The sequence below is a fragment of the Tachypleus tridentatus genome, chromosome 12 (assembly GCF_004210375.1).
Source record: "Tachypleus tridentatus isolate NWPU-2018 chromosome 12, ASM421037v1, whole genome shotgun sequence".
NCBI classification, from domain to species: Eukaryota; Metazoa; Arthropoda; class Merostomata; order Xiphosura; family Limulidae; genus Tachypleus; species Tachypleus tridentatus.
Genome location: NC_134836.1, coordinates 27,598,691 through 27,618,355, shown reverse-complemented (window position 1 = coordinate 27,618,355; position 19,665 = coordinate 27,598,691). Strand labels below are relative to the sequence as shown.

General features: G+C 30.5%; 1 protein-coding gene across 1 annotated transcript in view; it reads left to right on the top strand.

Annotated features, from left to right (window-relative positions):
• Positions 1–19,665, top strand: part of LOC143235602 (uncharacterized) — a 73,222-nt gene that overhangs the window by 22,924 nt on the left and 30,633 nt on the right. Inside the window, exons 5-8 of the mRNA XM_076473839.1 lie at positions 3,779–3,813; positions 13,852–13,994; positions 14,886–14,938; positions 18,722–18,767. Coding sequence (XP_076329954.1) covers positions 3,779–3,813; positions 13,852–13,994; positions 14,886–14,938; positions 18,722–18,767 — 277 coding nt within the window. The remainder of the gene's footprint in view (positions 1–3,778; positions 3,814–13,851; positions 13,995–14,885; positions 14,939–18,721; positions 18,768–19,665) is intronic.

The following is a 19,665-nucleotide window of genomic DNA, read 5'->3' as shown; positions in this document are numbered from 1 at the left end:
CCTTCTATACTGATTATTCACTTTTCAAATAGGCACTCATTTGTTAAGATGTGTTTTTTTTTCTTTTGCCTGCATTCAGTTTTTCAACATTAACTTTTGGTTGAAATATCTTTTAAACCACTTGTAGAAATATTTGTTTTTATTTTCAAACAATTCTGCCATTGCAGACTTTGTGGCTCTTATTTTTCATAACATGAATTACACAAAATGGTCATTTCCATTATTTTATAGTGTTGAACATCTGGACTTTGCTCATTCTAAACAGACTATCACAGTGACATAGGATGGTTCTTTGTCTGTCAGGGGGCATGATGGTTATTATATGGTGGATGGTGATGTCTGGCATGGAGCTTAAGCCTTTTTAAGGCTTTAACATAAAGTTCTTTCTTCCTATAATTCCCATAAATGAAGACATGGATTTTGAGCATTCTTTACCACCACCTGAGTTTGCAAACAATTCTTCTAGTATAGACATGGATTTACCTTGGCATTCTACATCCTTTTGTGACTTCTTTTCAGGTATTGTACCTTTCTCTCAATCTCTCTTTTTTATTATTCTTTACTTTCCCTTCATCATTTGCTCCTTCTTCAGAATATTATGTTTTTTCTCCTCCTTCTTACATCTGAGTCTATATTGAAATGTTTTGTCTAAACTTCATGCAGGTGCCAGTAGCCTCATTTTTCTTGATTGATCACACATATGACTTGGGTTACAATTCAGTTGAAGTTCTTTCTTTAGACTCTCAAACTCTTGAGTCTCTTCTTCCAACTTGGTGTTCTGATTCATCATCCACTGTTAGTCTTTCTAAAGCTCAGTTTTCTTTCTTTTACCTTACCCTCACAACTGTTTTATGTTACCAATCCCCCATCCATTTCCTTTTGGAAGCAATACATTGCCTCCCTGAGGAGTTTTAAGCAGATATTTGTTTCTTTTTATTTCCTGTGTTGTTGCTTTCTTCTTCCTCGGATTTGTGCCATTCTCACTTTGTCAAGGTTTGTACAGATGCTTGAAGTGCTTTAAAGTACTTGAATTTTATATATTGCTGTTTCAAGGCTTTAAATTCTGGAATTTTTTTGGATATTCATAATTTGCTTTTGCAAGTGCTTGATTTTTCTTTTGAGTTGAAATCAGCCTCACCATAGTGTATACATGAGCGGCAATTTATTTCAAAACGAGCTGAAATATTAGCTAACCCTAAACAGTGTTCTTTTTGTTATTCACTTCCATTGCGTACATCGTACCAATATACAATATCAAGCATGTCATATAGACCTGTTGAATTGAATACTTATGTATATAGGTCTTGTCCTTGATGGAAGATTTACATGGGGGTTCACTGAATGCAGCAAATGCTCAATTGTTAGAAAAGAAAGAAAACATTAATGTAATAATAACAAGCTATGCCTAACCTGCTAACATTTAATATGGTTTTGATTTAATTATAATAAGGATATTTATGAAAAAAGGTTTCTCATTAAAGAATAATATAATAGAATTCTTAGCTATATATGAGTAGATGAATTTTTGTGTATTATAGACTAATTCCTTTATAATACCATGACTGCTAAATGTAAATTCAGTAATGGTTTAGTTCTAAAAAAAACCGATTGCTTCGTTATTTGGGGATAAACACAAGGCATGATATAAATTGTGTTAAAAGAGTTTTAATAATGTTGCTATGGTTGAAGCACTAAAAAGTTACATCATCAAATCAGAAAATCATTCATCTATTGAGATTGTAATGTGGTCAAGTGAAAGGTTTTTTTTAGTTTTGTTGAGAGAAATGTCATTAAAACTTGTGTAATCAGCAATCAAAATACAGAGCTTGTCTGCAAAAGTCCACAGGTAGGTTTGTGATATGTTGTTCAAAAGATTAGTAAATCATGGCTGCATGGGTGAAAGTTTTGATCATTCTTGAGATCATTTCCAATCTGTTGAGAATATATTTTATTTGGGAAGGGAGGTCTTTTCCATTGAGGAGCTTCTTATTATCCAATTAATTACAATTTAACTACAGATGGATTCTATTTGATTTAAGTCTAAGCGTAATCATAATAGAATCTAATAATCTAAACTCGAAAAGTTGACATGAATTTGCTTTTACATGTATGCTTAGTTAATACCAGTAGATCTGCATTTTATTTTATTCTTTTTGCATGGAGTTGACCCCCTCCCCATGTGCTACAACCACATATTACACTTTTGAATGCCTGATGCAGGTTTTGGACTGAGCTTGTATCTTCTCCCCATTCTTACACTTATCTTCCTTTCCAAGCAAAAAGTGTACTTTGGAACAGATGAAGTGCAGTCCCTCATGGGTGTGCCCCTATACTATTCCAAGAACCTTCCCAAAGGGGGAGATCATCCAGTCAAAATTTTAATTGGTTCCTATACCACTTTACCATGGAATGGTAAATGTATATGTGAGGTTGCTTATAGTAGATGTGAGGTTGCTTATTGTATTGAAAGTTAACAACTGAAATGATATTTCTGATGGATACTTCCATTCACACTTTCAACCCCTTCTCTTCATTTCAGTGCATCATACTTTTTTGCCTAACCTTGAAGTGAAAATTGGACATCCAGTAAAGAGAGGTTCTGCTGTGCTAGGAGGTGATGTTGCTCACTTATTGGTGCAACAATATCACCTGGAAATACTAGAGATTAGGTAGGAGCCTGAAAGCTGGTGGTGAGTGAAAACGTTTGCTTGTAGAGGGCAGCAATGAATCAGGAAAGCTAGTTTGCAGAAGAGGTGCTCCTACTAGAAATACATTTTCAGCATTAGAAAATACTAATATTAATTGTACTTCAAGAAAGTATAGATTTTAGTTTAATTATAACCTGAAATGTCAAATAAGCTTCGATTATCAGTATTTTCCAAATTAATCAAATGTCACTAATTTCCATCATTACATTGTCTTCCATTTTAGTTAGTCTTGAACCATTCCTAATATTTTAATAATAGCAATTAAAACAATAGTTTTGCTATGAATCTCCTTTTAATAAACTTCTTACCTAGCTGTCCTATCTGTTTGTTTATTCTCAAGTGTCATCACCTCTGAGTAATTTCAAACTATTTTAATATTTAGAGATTCCCCAAAGAAAAACTTGCTTAAAGGGAGTCCATTCCTAACATATAACTTCAAAATTATCTTACAGTTCTGATCAACCTACTTGTTACTCTAAGCAAATCACTGATATTTCATTAAAGTGTTGGATTCTGCAAGTAATTTATTCTCACATTTAGGCCAAGAAAGCATTTTCAAAAGAGCTACATGTTTGTTTATATTCTAAATCTTTGATGTAGTTCTTTTTTTCACCTATTATGTGCTTTACAGTATCCAATAGCACTTACACTGCAAAAAAAAAAAAAAAGAACGTTTTTTGGTAATAGGAGCAAAATTTTCAACATTTCCTGTGATATTTTATACTGTAGCAACTGGCAAATAATTTCTAATCCTTTATTGTTCCAAATAATTAATGAAAGAGTCTTCCATTATGTAAGCATCTTGCTCATCTCTTTCATAATTTTACATAACCAGTGGTATAAATATATTTGAGATTGCTACTTAAATGCTAACTGAACCTGTATTCTTGGTATTTAGTATTCTGCATAAGTCTTGTAAATAAATATATTGGCTTAGTTACTGAAAATAGCTCCAATTTAACGTACAATACAGTAAGTAGGATATGAAAGATATATATCTATGTTTACTAGAAACCTGTATCTGTTTAATCTAATGAGGTAATATTATTTTTCTAAATTTTGCCAATTAGGCTGGGTATAGGAAAGATGCTGTTCAACACTGGTGGTAAGTTGCATTATGTTAATTTGTAAAATTGATGTAATGTTTATAAAAAAAATTGCTTTCAAGTTTCATCTCTTTTTTGTCTTTTTTTGTGCATGAGAGTTCACTCATTTACAGTAAATATACAGTTCTGTACACACAATAGTACTTTATATATTTTATTCAGTACAAACCATATATAGTATGAAAAATTTTTGTCATTACCTTGTAATCATATCTTTAAATTTACTGTAAATGCATTTATATATGTTTTCACCCATTTAGAGTAAATAAAGATACAATTCTGTACACACAAGTTATATATTTTCTTCAGTACAAACCAAATAATGGTATGAAAGATTTCTTTGTCATTACCTTATAATCATATCTTTAAATTTACTATAAATGTTATTCAGTTTGTTTAGTAAGTTTAGTAACTAAGTTATGAAAACTGTGAAAAAAGAAAATGTGATTTTGTTTACTCTTTACATACCTTGTTGAAATGTGTGTTTTTTTTATAATTGTAGGATAAATTCTAAAGTTTCCTTTTTTTTTGTAACTTTTAAGAACAAGGATAAAACGAATGTTTCTTGCATTATAAAACATAGAAATGATAAAACCATATACATGACAAAAATTTTAAATATTATAATTTTTTTTTATTTTGACTGCCAATGCCTACTTCTCAAAGGCTTTTCATGTGCAAACTGTTTTCCAATACATCATCTTACCTCAGTGTACAAAATAGATTTTATTGATTATTACCTCCCTCTATCAGTGCAAATTTTCAAAACTTACCTCTAGCCTCCCACTTCCCACTTCTTTGTGTCCCCAAGCAAATGACCATGTAGCAGCCCTCCACCACTAGGAGTGCAATGTTAAACTTATCATGACCAGCACCCTCTTCACATCTGCACTCTGTAATCACTGCTTGATTGGCAGTGATACTTTAGAGATGGGCTTGTTTTTGCTTATAGATTTGTCAGTGTTTTTATTTCTACTACAAACTGTTTTTCTTTTTAACTTATTTTAAGTTTCAAATTTTGGAATTGTGAAAGATCACTTTTCCAACTTTTCCTACTTTTTCAGGGGAATTTTTGGTTACTTTATTCTGGATCCCACACTGCAGCAAATGATGTTTGACAAGGTATATTTTAATTTTGAAAATCTGCAGTGCCCATCCTGTGATCATGCTCAGTGTTAGTTATATTGAAACTTCCTACTACTGTGAACCTAGTTTATAATTCCAGATACCACCAGGTGTTGCTTGTGTGTCTCCATTCTGTTGTCATATATGAGTAAAGCAGACAGAGATTGCTGTCCATCTATGATGCTTTGTGGCAGTGTCTCAGTAATGTGGTCCTCCAGACTATCCAGTGCATTTTTCCCTTCATTCTTTTTATTGAATATGGGAGTTCTTACCACTATCAGTTTCAAACCACTGTGGTTGTGGACCATAGAGGCTTGTTTTCCTGAGTGATGAATCATGCTACTCAGTTGAGGGTAGGTGTTAATGGTGTATAGAACTTCCTACTGCAGACCAGATGCTCCATTACAGATGCTACCAGGTTTTAGTTTTAGCACTACATTGTATTAATGTTTATGTATATGACTGATTGCTTTTTTCCTTCCATGGAATTCTTCTTTCCTACCATCCTTTTGAGGTACATTTCTGACAGATATGTTGTTGGTTGGAGATGGCCCAATCATGATTAGAATTGTGTAGATAGCATGATACTCTTGCTACCACAGACCTGATGTACAATTTAAGGTTTTGGTTGAAGCACTCTGCCATGTCAAGACTCAGTTATATCTGCAATTGTAATTTGATGGTCAGGCTGAGATGTTCCTCCTACCTACCATTCTCCAGATGTAAATTTCTTGTGGGTCCACTGTTGGTTGGAGATAGACCAGCCAAGTAAATTTGTATATGTGTGCTGATCAGTATTCCTTCTCCTATCAAAGACTATTTGAGAAATTCTCACTGCCATCAGATTTTGGATTGTAGATGCATTCAAATTTTGTGGTCCCTCGTTCTACCTTTTACTGAATATCAGTTCGTGGTGAATCTGGTGTTGGTTGTAGTTGGACATAACACATTTTTACAGTTGAGCAATGCCAGGTGTCATCTTTGTTACTGCAGACTGGAAGTATCATATTCATTGCAGTTAGGTTTTGGACTGGAGATGTCATTCTGTTGGATGTCAAGTGTTTCTGATGCTGGTTTTGTTGGAAATACATGTAAGTGGAGACAGATTTTGGTATGGAAGTTTGTCTTTCCCACCAATTTTCATTTTGAGATGAAGAGATAGTTGATCTTCTATTTACTACCAATCTGATGTGCCATTCCAGATACCACCTAGTGTTAGATAGAAGATCAAATTATCAGTATGGTTGGTTGTGCCTCAGACACTTAGCACCAAGAAGTCCTATTAATCAGTAATACATACTTTGGATTTTTGTCATACCTTTTTGCTTTTTACATATGTGATAGTCATACCAGAGCAAAGAGTATACCTGGATCAAACATAGTGCAGTTTCCCTCTGAGGTATGATGTTTACTCTTTTGGTACCACACATCCTGGTTTCTCTTTGGGCTTTGATACATGCTAAAGGTGGAACATTATCTCACCAGACCTCCACCTGTTCAATGTGGGATTCTAGCTATTTTGTGAGAAGATGTAAGATATGTTGGTAGGTAGCATTTTTCTACACTGAAAATGTATTTCCAGAAGATACCTACCTCCTTTCACATTTTTTCACCAAGCATCCCTACTTCCAGTGATATATGGTGTAAGTCTTCTAATTAATTAACTAGTAGAAATATAGAGAGGGCACTGGTCACAATAGGGGTTGTGTTGCACTCCTGTTGGTAGAGGACTGCTGCATAGTCATTTGCATGTACATGTGTAAAAGTAGGAGGAAGAAGGCTAGTGGCAAGAATTGAAAATTTGTGCCAATATAGGACAGTATTGACTGAGAAAAATTAGTTATTTGAGAGGAGGTAAGTATCTATCAGAATATATTTTCAGTGTAGGAAGGTACTAACTTCCATAACTTAATAAAATTCACACTTTACTATTCTCTGTTACAAGTAAATTTACTTGATGGCTTTTTGCATACTGACTTGTATCAAAAACTTAGACAAACTACAATATCTCTACTACAAAAGCTGTCATCTAACTCATGTCAGATGGTATGTTACTGAAAGTCAAACACTTCATGTGAAAAGCATTTGTATTAACTGTAATGGTTACAAAACATATACTGAAGTGTTAAAAATATTCTTAAAAGAAAAGTATAAATTTCTGAAATATAAAAACGTTCAAAGATGAAAAAGTTTCATATGATGTTTCCCCCAACCAATCTGGTACCATGTAATCTCACAGAATACTTCTGATTATAAAATATTATGTAAATTGTAAAAAAATTAGCATTTTTCTACAGCTCAGTAAATGTCAAGAGCAAGCTTCCTCTGAAAAAATCAAGTCCTATAAACATCCTTGTTCATGCAAAGACAATTATATTGTGCCACTGAATGCTTTCTCACTTGTATTTATTATAAGTTTGATGTCAGACTTGTAGGTTTATGATAACAAACATTATTTAGGGGAAATTTAGGATTTTTTGAAAATATTGCTTTATAAAATTAAAAACTTGTTTATATAACATTAAAATTCTGATTAATAGCTAATATTTTATGCTATACTAATTGATATAACATAAAGAAAGTAGATGAATAAAATGTTTAATGTAAGTCACTGAAGTCTCATAATATGTAGTAAAGGATATCTGTCATGATAGGATTGACTCAATCTTTCTGGAAAATCTTAGAAAATTCTTTTTTGAAACTGTTTTCTTTATTATTGAATTAATAATATTTTAACACTTATTACTGAATTTAAATTATTGTTGTCTTTGTTTTGTAACTGATTTTAATTTCTATTATTTTTATTTTCTTTTTTATATTTGTTTTATTATTGGGTTTCACTTCTTCAATTAATTGTTAATATTTTACTGTATCATTAAGTGTTTTTATTGATAAATATTCCAGTTGTTCTGCATGTTACTGTTTGCACAAACAAATTAGTTATAAGCCATTTTTATTTTAAAACTTTTTTTCTTTTCTTTATTTTCTCCCAGCACTGATATATCACACACATATACATATTGCTATTTCACATTTTAAAGCACTTTATTAGTAATATGTGATGACAACTTTTGATACAATGATTGCATAACTGATCAGTGCACTTACAATGGTCATTTGCTTATTTACCCATGATGAAAAAAAGTCTACTTTCTGACAGGACTTGGATATTTATTTATCTTTCTTCCTTATGCTTACATATCTATGTTGTTCCTGCATATTTTTGTCACGGACTTTCAAGTCAAATTATTTTACTGTTAAAAATACTCAGAACTGTGTATTTTGCATTATATTGCATGATGAGGAGTTTCTGGAGTTTTTTATATTTTTGTTTGTAGTAAATTACATTCTTCCCTCCAGAAATAATAATAATAAAAAAATCAAAACAGTCATGTAGAATTATAATTTACAGGAAATGTTCTTATAGTTACAGTGGTGATATATACCATCTTTTTATAACAATCTAATTTGTATAGGTAAACATCTTTTTTTTCTTTACTCCAAAATGTACTGTCTTGACAGAACACAAATACTTATTATTTTTCTCTGCTGATCTTATTGACCTGAAATTTGTTACAAAAAATTAATTTTTTCTGTGTTATCCATTGAAATAATACTTGAATACTAACACTGGTACTTGTTTTTGATCATTAACATTACTATTTTTCTAATGATAAACATCTCAGATTTTTGTCATCGTAATTATATAAATCCTCAGTTTTAACCCTACATTTTGGAAGGGATTAAAATGCATGTTATGATTTTTTTTTCAGAGTTACATTCAAAATTAAACATCATTACAATATGTAACACAAATTTTGTTCCTGGATAGTATGTGTTATTTCTTAATTGCTTATGTTGTAAAAGTACAGAAAATGGCCATTATTTCCTTCAAACTTTGCTTTTGTAACCTGGGTAATGAAATTTAGAAATTAACCTATTTTCTATGTAAAAACAGGCAAATTTGCACATTTTCATTTACATAAAGTCTGAATAAAACAACATATTAATCAAAATTTACATGTATTTATACTAAAGTTGTACAAAAAATGTTTAGAAAATTTTCGAGATTCACCACTGTAATGTAAATCACTTTCATGTATCAGCCCCCAAATTTAGTGTCCCATCATATTTGCATTACATGATCCCAGGTCACAAAAGCAAAGTTTGAAGAGAAAAATAGGTCTTTTCCATTTACTTTAGGCATAAGCAATTGGGAAATAACACTTTCTGCCCAGGAAGAAGAGAAAGTAAAATTTTATTACATAGTGTTATTATTAATGACTGTCAATACACTTGGCATTAAATTGTAGCTTATAACTCTTATTTTAAAATGATATAAGCTTTGGCATCTTAATTTCAAAAGATAGACACACACATACATATATATTTTTTCACTCATCACTTCTTTGTATCTATTCATACATCTTCACTCCATGTTATCATTTTAGATTTTACCGTATTTTCTGCCTAATAAGCCGAATTTCTGGCCCTAAATTTTGGACCTGATTTTTGGGGGTCGGCTTATTGGCCGATCACTCCTGTCGGAAATTACTTCTTCTTAGGAAATGTTTTTCTTTTGAAAATTACCATAGGCGGTAATTTTGTCCCATCAGCAAAGCACGTTAAGACTACAGTGAAACGTTGTTTCTGGAATTTCATTGGTTACCTAATTACAGTGAGTGGAGCCAATAACGAATGACATATTGATTCCATCTCTGTCTCAATACGACACATTCTGCCTTACAACAGAACGCCAATGATCACACACAACATGCATGCTGACGCTGAAACAAGACTAAGAAATCATTTTGAAGAAACTTATCACTTCTTAAAAATGGCTTCGGCTTATTGGGCGGTAATAAGCAAAAACCCTCATTTTCAGAGCTGAAAATTGGCCTCGGTTTATTTGGCGATTCGGCTTATTAACCGGAAAATACGGTATTTCTAATCTTATATGATCTTCTGAATTACACATGAGTTATACATTTATGGTATAGATATTGCTGGACCATAATGTTTTTGGTTTACTGAAATGTAAACAAGAAAGTGAAACTTCCATGTCATGTCTCTCCTGCCTCATTGTGACTTTCAAAATTTCAATAATTCTATCTGACAGTTGGTATTGGATTATTTATAACAACAGAAAGAGTTAGTTTTGCTTTTCAGTATTCATTATAAAGTTAATATATGTAGGCCCTTCATTAGGAATTATTTAATCTTCATTTTAATGTTTGCTTCTATGCTGTTCAGATGGACCAGCTAACAGAGTTTTTTTAAAACTTGTGTATAGCGAAAATAACATTTAATGTTTTTATTTTAAATTGTTTATTTGAAATAGAAGTTAATCATACTTTTGACTATCAACATTATTACAAAAAATAGGCTTAGAGTGCTTTGTTGTTGATGTAAAAAGGGCTCAACTCCATACATAAATACTAAGTTTCTTGTTTTATGTATTTTTTATTTATTATTATAAGAATAACTGTAATGCAATGTTACAAACTTATTAAGTAAGATAAGAAAACCTGAAAGAAATTAAATTTACAAAATTTTCAGGATGCTTGATTTCCTAGTACACACACACAACACTACATGATTATAATTTGGTCATGGAGTGCTTCTAACTCAACTTTATTTAAACAAAGTTGTTTAGTTGTGGTGAATGGCTTTTGGCATACTCTGAAAGGATCTACATGCAGTTGTAAACCATTTAAACACAATTAACCCAGAGTTGAGTTAAATGGCATTATTAGCTTTGGTTACAAGATAAAATAGTGTGCATCTTACAACACATAGCCATTCTATAAAGAAGACCTCCCTAATAATACAGCGGTAAGTCTCCGGATTTACAACGGTTAAATCAGGAGTTTGATTCCCCTTGGTAGGCTCAGCAGTTAGCCCTATGTGGCTTTGCTATAAGAAAACACATGCACACACATTCTATAAAGAAGAAAAAAAGAACAATCTAGATTTATTCCACATTTCTCACCTCCTCATCATGCCCTACTTTGTTGATTTCACTACACTTAATGTTTGGGTAGAAAAATTAACTAGACAAAATATAAAATTTTACTGAAACAGAATTTGATATTCATTTAGGAGGTTTAGAGGTTGCATTAATGGAACATCAAAACTGTAACCTACAATGATATGCCCCATTTTTATTGGATGGGCCCAGTTAAGGAGCCTTCAGTGAATATCATAGCATCAGTGAAATTGGACCACACAATTTACCCCTCTTCTGTCCTTTGTTGATTGTTTGTTATACCCAGTACTATCTTTGAAATGTCTCTTGATGCTCATTCCATGGGCTTTCATCTCTTCTCTCACTTTTGTCTGATCTAATGAGAAGCTGTTTGAAGTCTTTTATCTTCCATCTACAGTATCAGATATAAAATCTCTGTGCCACACCAGTGCCAGAGTTTAGTATTGCTATGTCCCATCTTCTTATGAAGGTTGTGTCAGTACAATGTAAAATGTCTATCATAGTTTCTTATTGTAACAATTAGTTAAGGACTTTCAACTATCTGGGCCCAATGATATTCTGTTATTCTTCATCAATGTCACATACCCAAAGTATTTTGTTTCTCTTGCATTCTTTCTATGGAGTGGCTCTGAAGTTATGTAGAATGCTTAATGAATAATGTTTTACACGTTTAATGCATTCAGCATCACCTTTGGTTGTTTTTAAACTTCTTTCAGATGACAAAACTCCTGATTCATCTTTTCACTTTCCATTATTACCAGTTATGGTGGATAGTTTTCAACATTGGCATATGTATTCCTATTTGTACGTGTGCACTCCATCTTTCTCTTTATTTGACTAAAATTTTATTTTTGTCTTTCAATAAAAATATATTTTTTCTTCTTTTCTATTGAGTTATAAACCAGTTTTTTTAGGACTTTTTTATTCTTAGTTTAAAAGTTTTTTTCAGTGATCATTACACCTCTATGCATTCTTTGATTAGGACCTAGTTTTTTAATGCATTTCTACCATTTTACATTAAGCTTTAAAATTTAGGCCAACTGCTTAAGGTCTGTTCAAAATAATGATTCATTGCTTCTTTTCTCTGCAAGAATGACTCCAGGAATCCAAGAAAGTTGGGTGGTAAGGTTTAAATTAATGACATTTGTTGTGATCTCAGTCATAAGTTTAAAGTCAGTTATATTTCATTAAATTAAAATAGTGGTTGTGTGGACAGTGATAGAGGAACTTACAAACATGAAATTAACAGTTTGGTACCATAAAGTATAAGATGGGTGTTTTTCTGGGAAAATAATTTAATATATTTTAAATTGACTGTTTAGTGCTATCACTAATGTGATAAAAGCCTATTGCTATAATTTTTAAGGCAATTATTAGTTGTATTGCATTATACTAAATGAAGTTTACTCTTTAGTTTTTGTTGAATTTATACTTCAATTAGGCTTTTGTATTCTAATTGGCCAACAGCTAACTTTATTTATTTACAACACAAAATTCTAAATTTCAGTTTCATACAGAGAACAGAAACCTTTCATTCAATACCAGAACTTATCTATGTAAAAACGGCTGGTATGGGTTGAGGAAATTGTTTATGTAGAGGAGGGAACAATGTTTCGACCTGTGGTCATCATCAGGTTCACAAAGAAAAAAAAGATGACTGAAGAGCATCGAAACGTTGTACGCTCCTCCACATAAACAAGTTTTTCAACCCATACCAGCCGTTTTTACATATATATTTCTCTACAAGTGGGTTTTCTCGTCATCACTGATTAATATCAGAGCTTGTTGGTTGGAATGCATGATATGAGACTGAAATTTCATCAAAACACTACTTATACATGAAATACAAGATTTTAAAAGTTATAATTTAATTGCCAAAAGAGAACAAAACATTGGGAACCAGTACCATAATTATTTTGTATAATAATTGTAAAAACTGTAGATTACTTTGTTGTACATTCATCTTAATTTATCCATTTTGAATTACAAATTGCAAGTGTGTGAATATAGCATTTCAGATCTGTATTTTGCTTCCCGGTGCTCAAGATGGCTCTTATACTAGCATTTATCAGTTGTAAAAACAAGCCATCTACTGTTTAAATTATTCTTATCACAAAAGCTACATCTAGTGTTAAAAACAAACCATCTACTGTTTACATTATTCTTATCACAAAAGCTACATCTAGTGTTAAAAACAAACCATCTACTGTTTACATTATTCTTATCACAAAAGCTACATCTAGTGTTAAAAACAAACCATCTACTGTTTACATTATTCTTATCACAAAAGCTACATCTAGTATTAAAAACAAACCATCTACTGTTTAAATTATTCTTATCACAAAAGCTACATCTAGTGTTAAAAACAAACCATTTACAGTTTACATTATTCTTCTCACAAAAGCTACATCTAGTATTAAAAACAAACCATCTACTGTTTAAATTATTCTTATCACAAAAGCTACATCTAGTGTTAAAAACAAACCATTTACAGTTTACATTATTCTTCTCACAAAAGCTACGTCTAGTTTTAAAAACCATACCATTTACAGTTTACATTATTTTTATCACAAATGCTACATGTAGTTATAAAAATTGCTAGGGCTCCTTAAGGAATTCATCAATAGGTGAGAATGTCGTATTACCTCTCCAACTAGTCTTCATTTCAGAAAACAATAAATGAACAGAAATGTAGACTTCATTGTGAAATGTATGTATAAAGATGATTAAAATGTTTCTGGAAAAAAGTTAATGTTTGTACATTTCTTATTTTTATTGAGTTTGTTTTTGCAGAAATAATACAGAATCACACATTGGTGTATTGTAGCAATATTGTCTCTTTCTAAAAAATATGTTGATTGAATATGGAAATCTTTGTAAAATGTTTCACTTTAACAGCAGATATCGATATTTTACATTTTAGATTATGAAACACAGGCAGTTATTCTAGAAGCAGTCTTTCGACTCAGTAATCCATCAGATAGAAAGTACTGGGCAGAAAAATGGTTTCAATCTGATCAACTTAGAGAACATTTTATAAATTTCAAACCTGACAACTTTGAATTGGTAAATGCTTATAATTCTATACCTAAAATATGTTTCCATATATATATATACATACATACCTAAAATATGATTCTATATACAGAAAATAGGGCTAAATTTTACAGAATTTGCTGAAGTTTGAATCTGTAAATACTTTTAATTCTATATCTAACATATGTTTCAATGTATAAATTTTAAAGTATTTCCTAATCTCTACATATTTTTAACATGTTGTAGTTTTTAATATTAATATTATTTTGGGAAAAAAAATTATTAGTTCTACAATTGTTAGAATTATTTGTGTTTCAAGTTAATCCCAAGCTTTTTCAGATTTTGCAGTTTTTCTTTCTAAAGTAATGCTAGCTACAATAACACTTATAAGGTTGAGAAGATAAAAAATATTCTAAATGAACTGAGTATTTTATTTGAGATGATCCCCATGATATACATTGTATTTAATGTATATCTTCTGTAAGCTGTACTAATGGGCGTATTGCTGGGATTCCCCTTTAATATCAAGATGCCCCATTTTCCATTGCAGGTGCTTAGATTTGATAAGAACTCCACACAATGCCAAAGTGCAATCTTCATTGATTGCAACTCCTTCATCAAACATTATGGTCTGTTATTGGTTCACAGGTAAATAATATGTCTGCCAAGTCCAATTTTAAAAAACGTTTTCTTTATGCATTGGAAAACTTAGTAATGCTTGAAAAAAGGAATATATAAAAGCTTTCATTTTTATTTTTTAAGAAATGCATTGCAACTATATTAGAACTATTGTATTGAAAACTTGTATCTACAATTGTACCATATTATAAAAACATACTTTTTTTTACAGTATTTAATATATCAAATGGTTTTGCTATTATTTGAGTTGTTTAAATGTCAGTCATGATAAATTTTCTTTAGGAATGCAGAAAATTTCTGAACACTTTGAATAGTACTCAAGGGAGCAGTAGAAGGTAAAATTGTTTTATTTATTTACTTGATATTATAGAATAACATGTACAACTCCTAATTCTGAGATGATACAATTAATTTATCCTTTTTTCCCCTTTGCATCCTCCTAGCATTTAGGCAAGTCCAATGTGATCTCATGAGATGTTTCATAAATTACACAAACTCCTTCTGTACTTTTACACTTGTGCATATCTATTGTTTTCTTCAGCACTGAACACAGCAAATGTCATTTTCTTTCAATTTAATAAGACTTGCAATGCTTGAAAAACTTTATTTAATGTATTCTACAAACTATGAGCACACTAAATCTTGTGATATTTTCTTGTACTTGTTCAGTGAATAATTTCCTTCCACAAGTTATGTTACAATTGTGGCTTCTGGAGGCAGGTTCACTGCAGATAACAAGATGGCTATTGTACATAGGGTAATGGGTTCCCTTAATCTTATCTCGATGAGTCATGGACCAAAGGCCACATCATCTTTTATGTTGACTTCCATTCAACTTTTTATTGAACTACTATTTTTAAATGTATATCAATAAGTTTGGTATTATATATTAGTATTATACATTAGTTAATTTCTTAATTTAAAAGTATGTTTTCAAAGAACACACCTAAATATCGATATTTGTGAGTCGTGGTATGTTGAATGGAGCACTGGTTCAAATTAGGTGTTTGTGATGTCAAAATACTAAGTCTGTAGTTTTGCACAAATTAGGAACTGAGATTATCAATATTGACAAGCAATAATATATGAAATAAAAACTTCATTTCTTAATTTTGCTGAAACATGGCTACGTACTGAATCAAACACATTGACCCCTTCACTTTTTTTCCACTTTTAGAAATGGTCCATTAGGTAAACTTACTTCAAAATGAGACATGATTTTTCAGCCATTTTAATGTGTTAGAAACCATTCCATTTTTTGTAACCAAAATTTCAAGTAAGTAGGTTGTGTCTTTCATCTTCTCAAAATTTCATTTTTTTTAGACCTAAATGTTGGATAGTTACTAAGCTTGACAATTTATAATGGAATTCTGTGGTATTGATATAGTAATTTATGATCTTTTGGTCATTCAACTGTATATATAAAACCTAAAAGAAAATTTATTCTTATCTTCTACATGCAAAATTTTAAAAGGCTTAGCAACCTACATCAAGCAGCAAATGAGTATACAAAGGTCATTGTAACTGAAAGATGTAATTGTTTGCTATACTTATTTATTTACTGTTCTAAATCTTAAGAAAGATGACTTTAATGATTTATTTCTAAATAGTTGATAATCTACATTCATATGTGATTTATAATAATTGAAATGTGACTGCATATTAAATACTAATCTACTAAAGCACAGCCAAGATAGGGTTACTTTCTTAAGGGTCAGTTTTATATTATTGGGTATGGTAACATGAGTGCATATATGCCTTGTCAATACAAGTTCTGTAATATTAACCAGGCATAACTGCAAGGTCAACATAATAAAAATAATAAATACATAACATTATGAGACTTAACCTATTTAAACTATTTGTATTTGCATGCCACAATCTGTAGTCATTCTAGAACAAAAAAACATAACTTATATTTATTTACTAATTTGTTTATGGTGGTTATGAGGTTGATCAAATTGACAGCCCATGTATAGTTATGATAGAGAAAATAATAGACAAAGTATAAAGTCTTACTAAAAACAAGCCTATGAAATGTATTCAGGAGATTTTAGAGATTACACAAATAATATTTGACATTTTTGGAACAAAGAATAGTTTTTTTAATCATAACATATAAATCAATTTGTGCTTGGACTAGTAATAAGATATACTCAATATGTTTACGAACAAATATTTAGTAAAAATACTTTATTAAAAAATAAGATTTTTTGTGTACAAAAAATTTGCAGTCTTTACTAAAAATTTACCATATTTTATGAAGATACACCTACTGTATCAAAAGTTATAGTATAAATACTTAACGTGTGTAAATGTGAATGCAAACATGTATATTATACTGAGCCTATTGCAAAAGGGTTAAACAACCACAAACTTTAGTTCCAGTTCTTTCTTCAGACACTCCTTTCAATTATTTTAAGGGAAAAATGAAGAAGCTGAGTTTTATTATTGCCCTCACCTGGTTATGCTTGGGGAACATCTCACCCTGTAAAAATTAGAAACTTTTCAGGTTAGATAATGTAAATTAAAGAAAGATTAAATATGGCAATAATAATTTAAAATTTCATGAGGTTTACTCGTAAGCAACTTGAGTAGCCTCGTAGTATGTAATTTGACAGGTAGTATGATCATTGTGCTTGCACAATAACTTACAAAGTGTGTGGTAAAAGTATTTATTAGACATGATTGAAAGAGCAATAAAATTTAAGTAGAAACGTGTATACTGTATCCAGGTTAAAGTTATTTCTGATAAACAAATGTAGTTCCATGTTACAATTTAGGGGCATTATAGAAAGAAAAAGGTCACTTAGGTTTATTTCAGTTTTTTTTTGGTGATTAGAAAATCAATCAATTGATCAATCTCATACAAAGTTATGGTAGAAAAAAACAGCTAAAATATAATGTTTTACTGAGAAAAACAATTGAAGTTTCCATAGGAGGTTTCAAAGACTATGTAAATGAAATTTGAGATTTGTTAGATGAAGGAAAGTGATAATCTTAACATGAAAACCACTTTGCACTTGAATAAGTCAACAGTTTTATTCCATATAGTCATGGAGAAATTTTTGGTTAAAAATTGTGATTTGTTTTGTTTGTAGATATCTCTTAATGCTTACAGAAAGCTTTGGAAGTTTTTGAAGGTACACAAAACATTACAAGTTATAGTATGGAAACTACAAATGTCAGTTTGGGGTCATGGTCTTGGTTAGCTTAGCAAAATCATTGAGAGAGAGACTAAAATAACAGCTGATAGGGTTACTAGCTTTGTCATAAGTATAAGTGCAAAGTATTTACAAATATCTGAAAGGAATTTAACCAATAAGAATTTACAATAATTTTTATAAAATACAAAACTTGATATGTAAAGTTGAATTGAACAACTTACACATAACATTGTGTAACACAAATTTTGTTCCTTGATAACATGTTATTTCTTAATTGCTTATGTTGTAAAAGTATAGATAATGGCCATTATTCCCTTCAAACTTTGCTTTTTTGACTTGGGTAATGAAATTTAGAAATTACCTATTTACTATGTAAAAACAGGCAAATTTGCACATTTTAATTTACATAAGGTCTGAATAAAACAACATATGAATCAAGATTTACATGTATTTATACTAAAGTTATACAAAAATGTTTAGAAGTTTTTTGAGATTTACGACTGTGGTGTAAATCAATTTCACGTATCAGCCCCCAAATTTAAGTGTTTCCATCATGTTTTCGTAATATGCTCTCAGATCACAAAAGCAAAGTTTGAAGAGAAAAATAAGTCTTTTCCATTTACTTTAAGCATAAGCAACTGGGAAATAACACTTTCTGCCCAGGAATAAGAAAAAGTAAAAACTTTGTTACATAGTGTAATTTTCTTTAGCTAAATTAGATAGCGAAATGAACAGCTTTTTTCTTCTATTCTGTAATAATGGAGTTTCTCTAAATGTCAGTGGTTTCAGTTATTAATTATATGATAAGTAATATCTTAATTCTTTAGATGTGTATATAAAAATTGACTTGCCACAGGTTTTTGTATTAATTATTGAACAAATTTTTTAGTTATGTATGAGTTATATATATATATACGTAAACATTATCTTGTTTTGTTTCTTTTAATGTAGGGTGTATTCATTCATCTGTAAGTCTATTATTTTTGGTGGTTACAAGGTGCGTAGTTTTTTGATACTTAATGTATAATAATTTGTTGTACACTGTAAGTACTTATTAACAGGTAAATAATTGTCTGGTCTGAAATTGTACTTGTTAATATTTTTTTTATGAAAGACAAGGTGTGTGTGTGTGTGTATATATATTAACTAAACTGGATTTATTAAAAGCTATTTTACAACAGCTCATTTAAAAACATTATAGAGTTTACAACAAACTATTTTGATGTGACAATTATACCTAAGTACAAGGACATGAAGTTAACCATAACCAGTTTATCAAATGGAAAAATGTATAACGCAGGATGTTTGTAAGCAACAATATATTTGAATTTCAGTTTTTATTGAACAAACAACTGTGGGCAGTTTGCTACAAGACTTTTGTTATACATACACCTTTAGTACATTAACACAGCACAAGAAACTCTGTTATGTTTTAAATCAAAAGACAAATTCAAAATTACTATTAGATTACTGTTTTAAGGAAATTCGATTGCTTTAATTCTAATGGGACAGAGAAGTTTCTAACTTCTTATCATGTCAAAAATGAAATTTAGCAAAATAATTTACATTTTTGTCTTATGCCTCTGATGATCAGTGGTGAATATCAGTACATAGATATGAAATAATATTTTAAATTTTATATTATTTCTTGAAACTTTATAAAAGAAAAATATAGTTGAAACAAAAAGTTGTTTTTTTACTTATAAAAGCTAAGTAGAAAATTAGAAAATATAAGAGGGACTATTTCTATGTGTGGTGGTAATTTTGAGTTAGAAACACAGCAGGAATCTGTTTAAAATTGACAGAACTCACTGCATAATATAAGAAGGACTATTTCTATGTGTGGTGGTAATTTTGAGTTGGAAACACAGCAGGAATCTGTTTAAAATTGACAG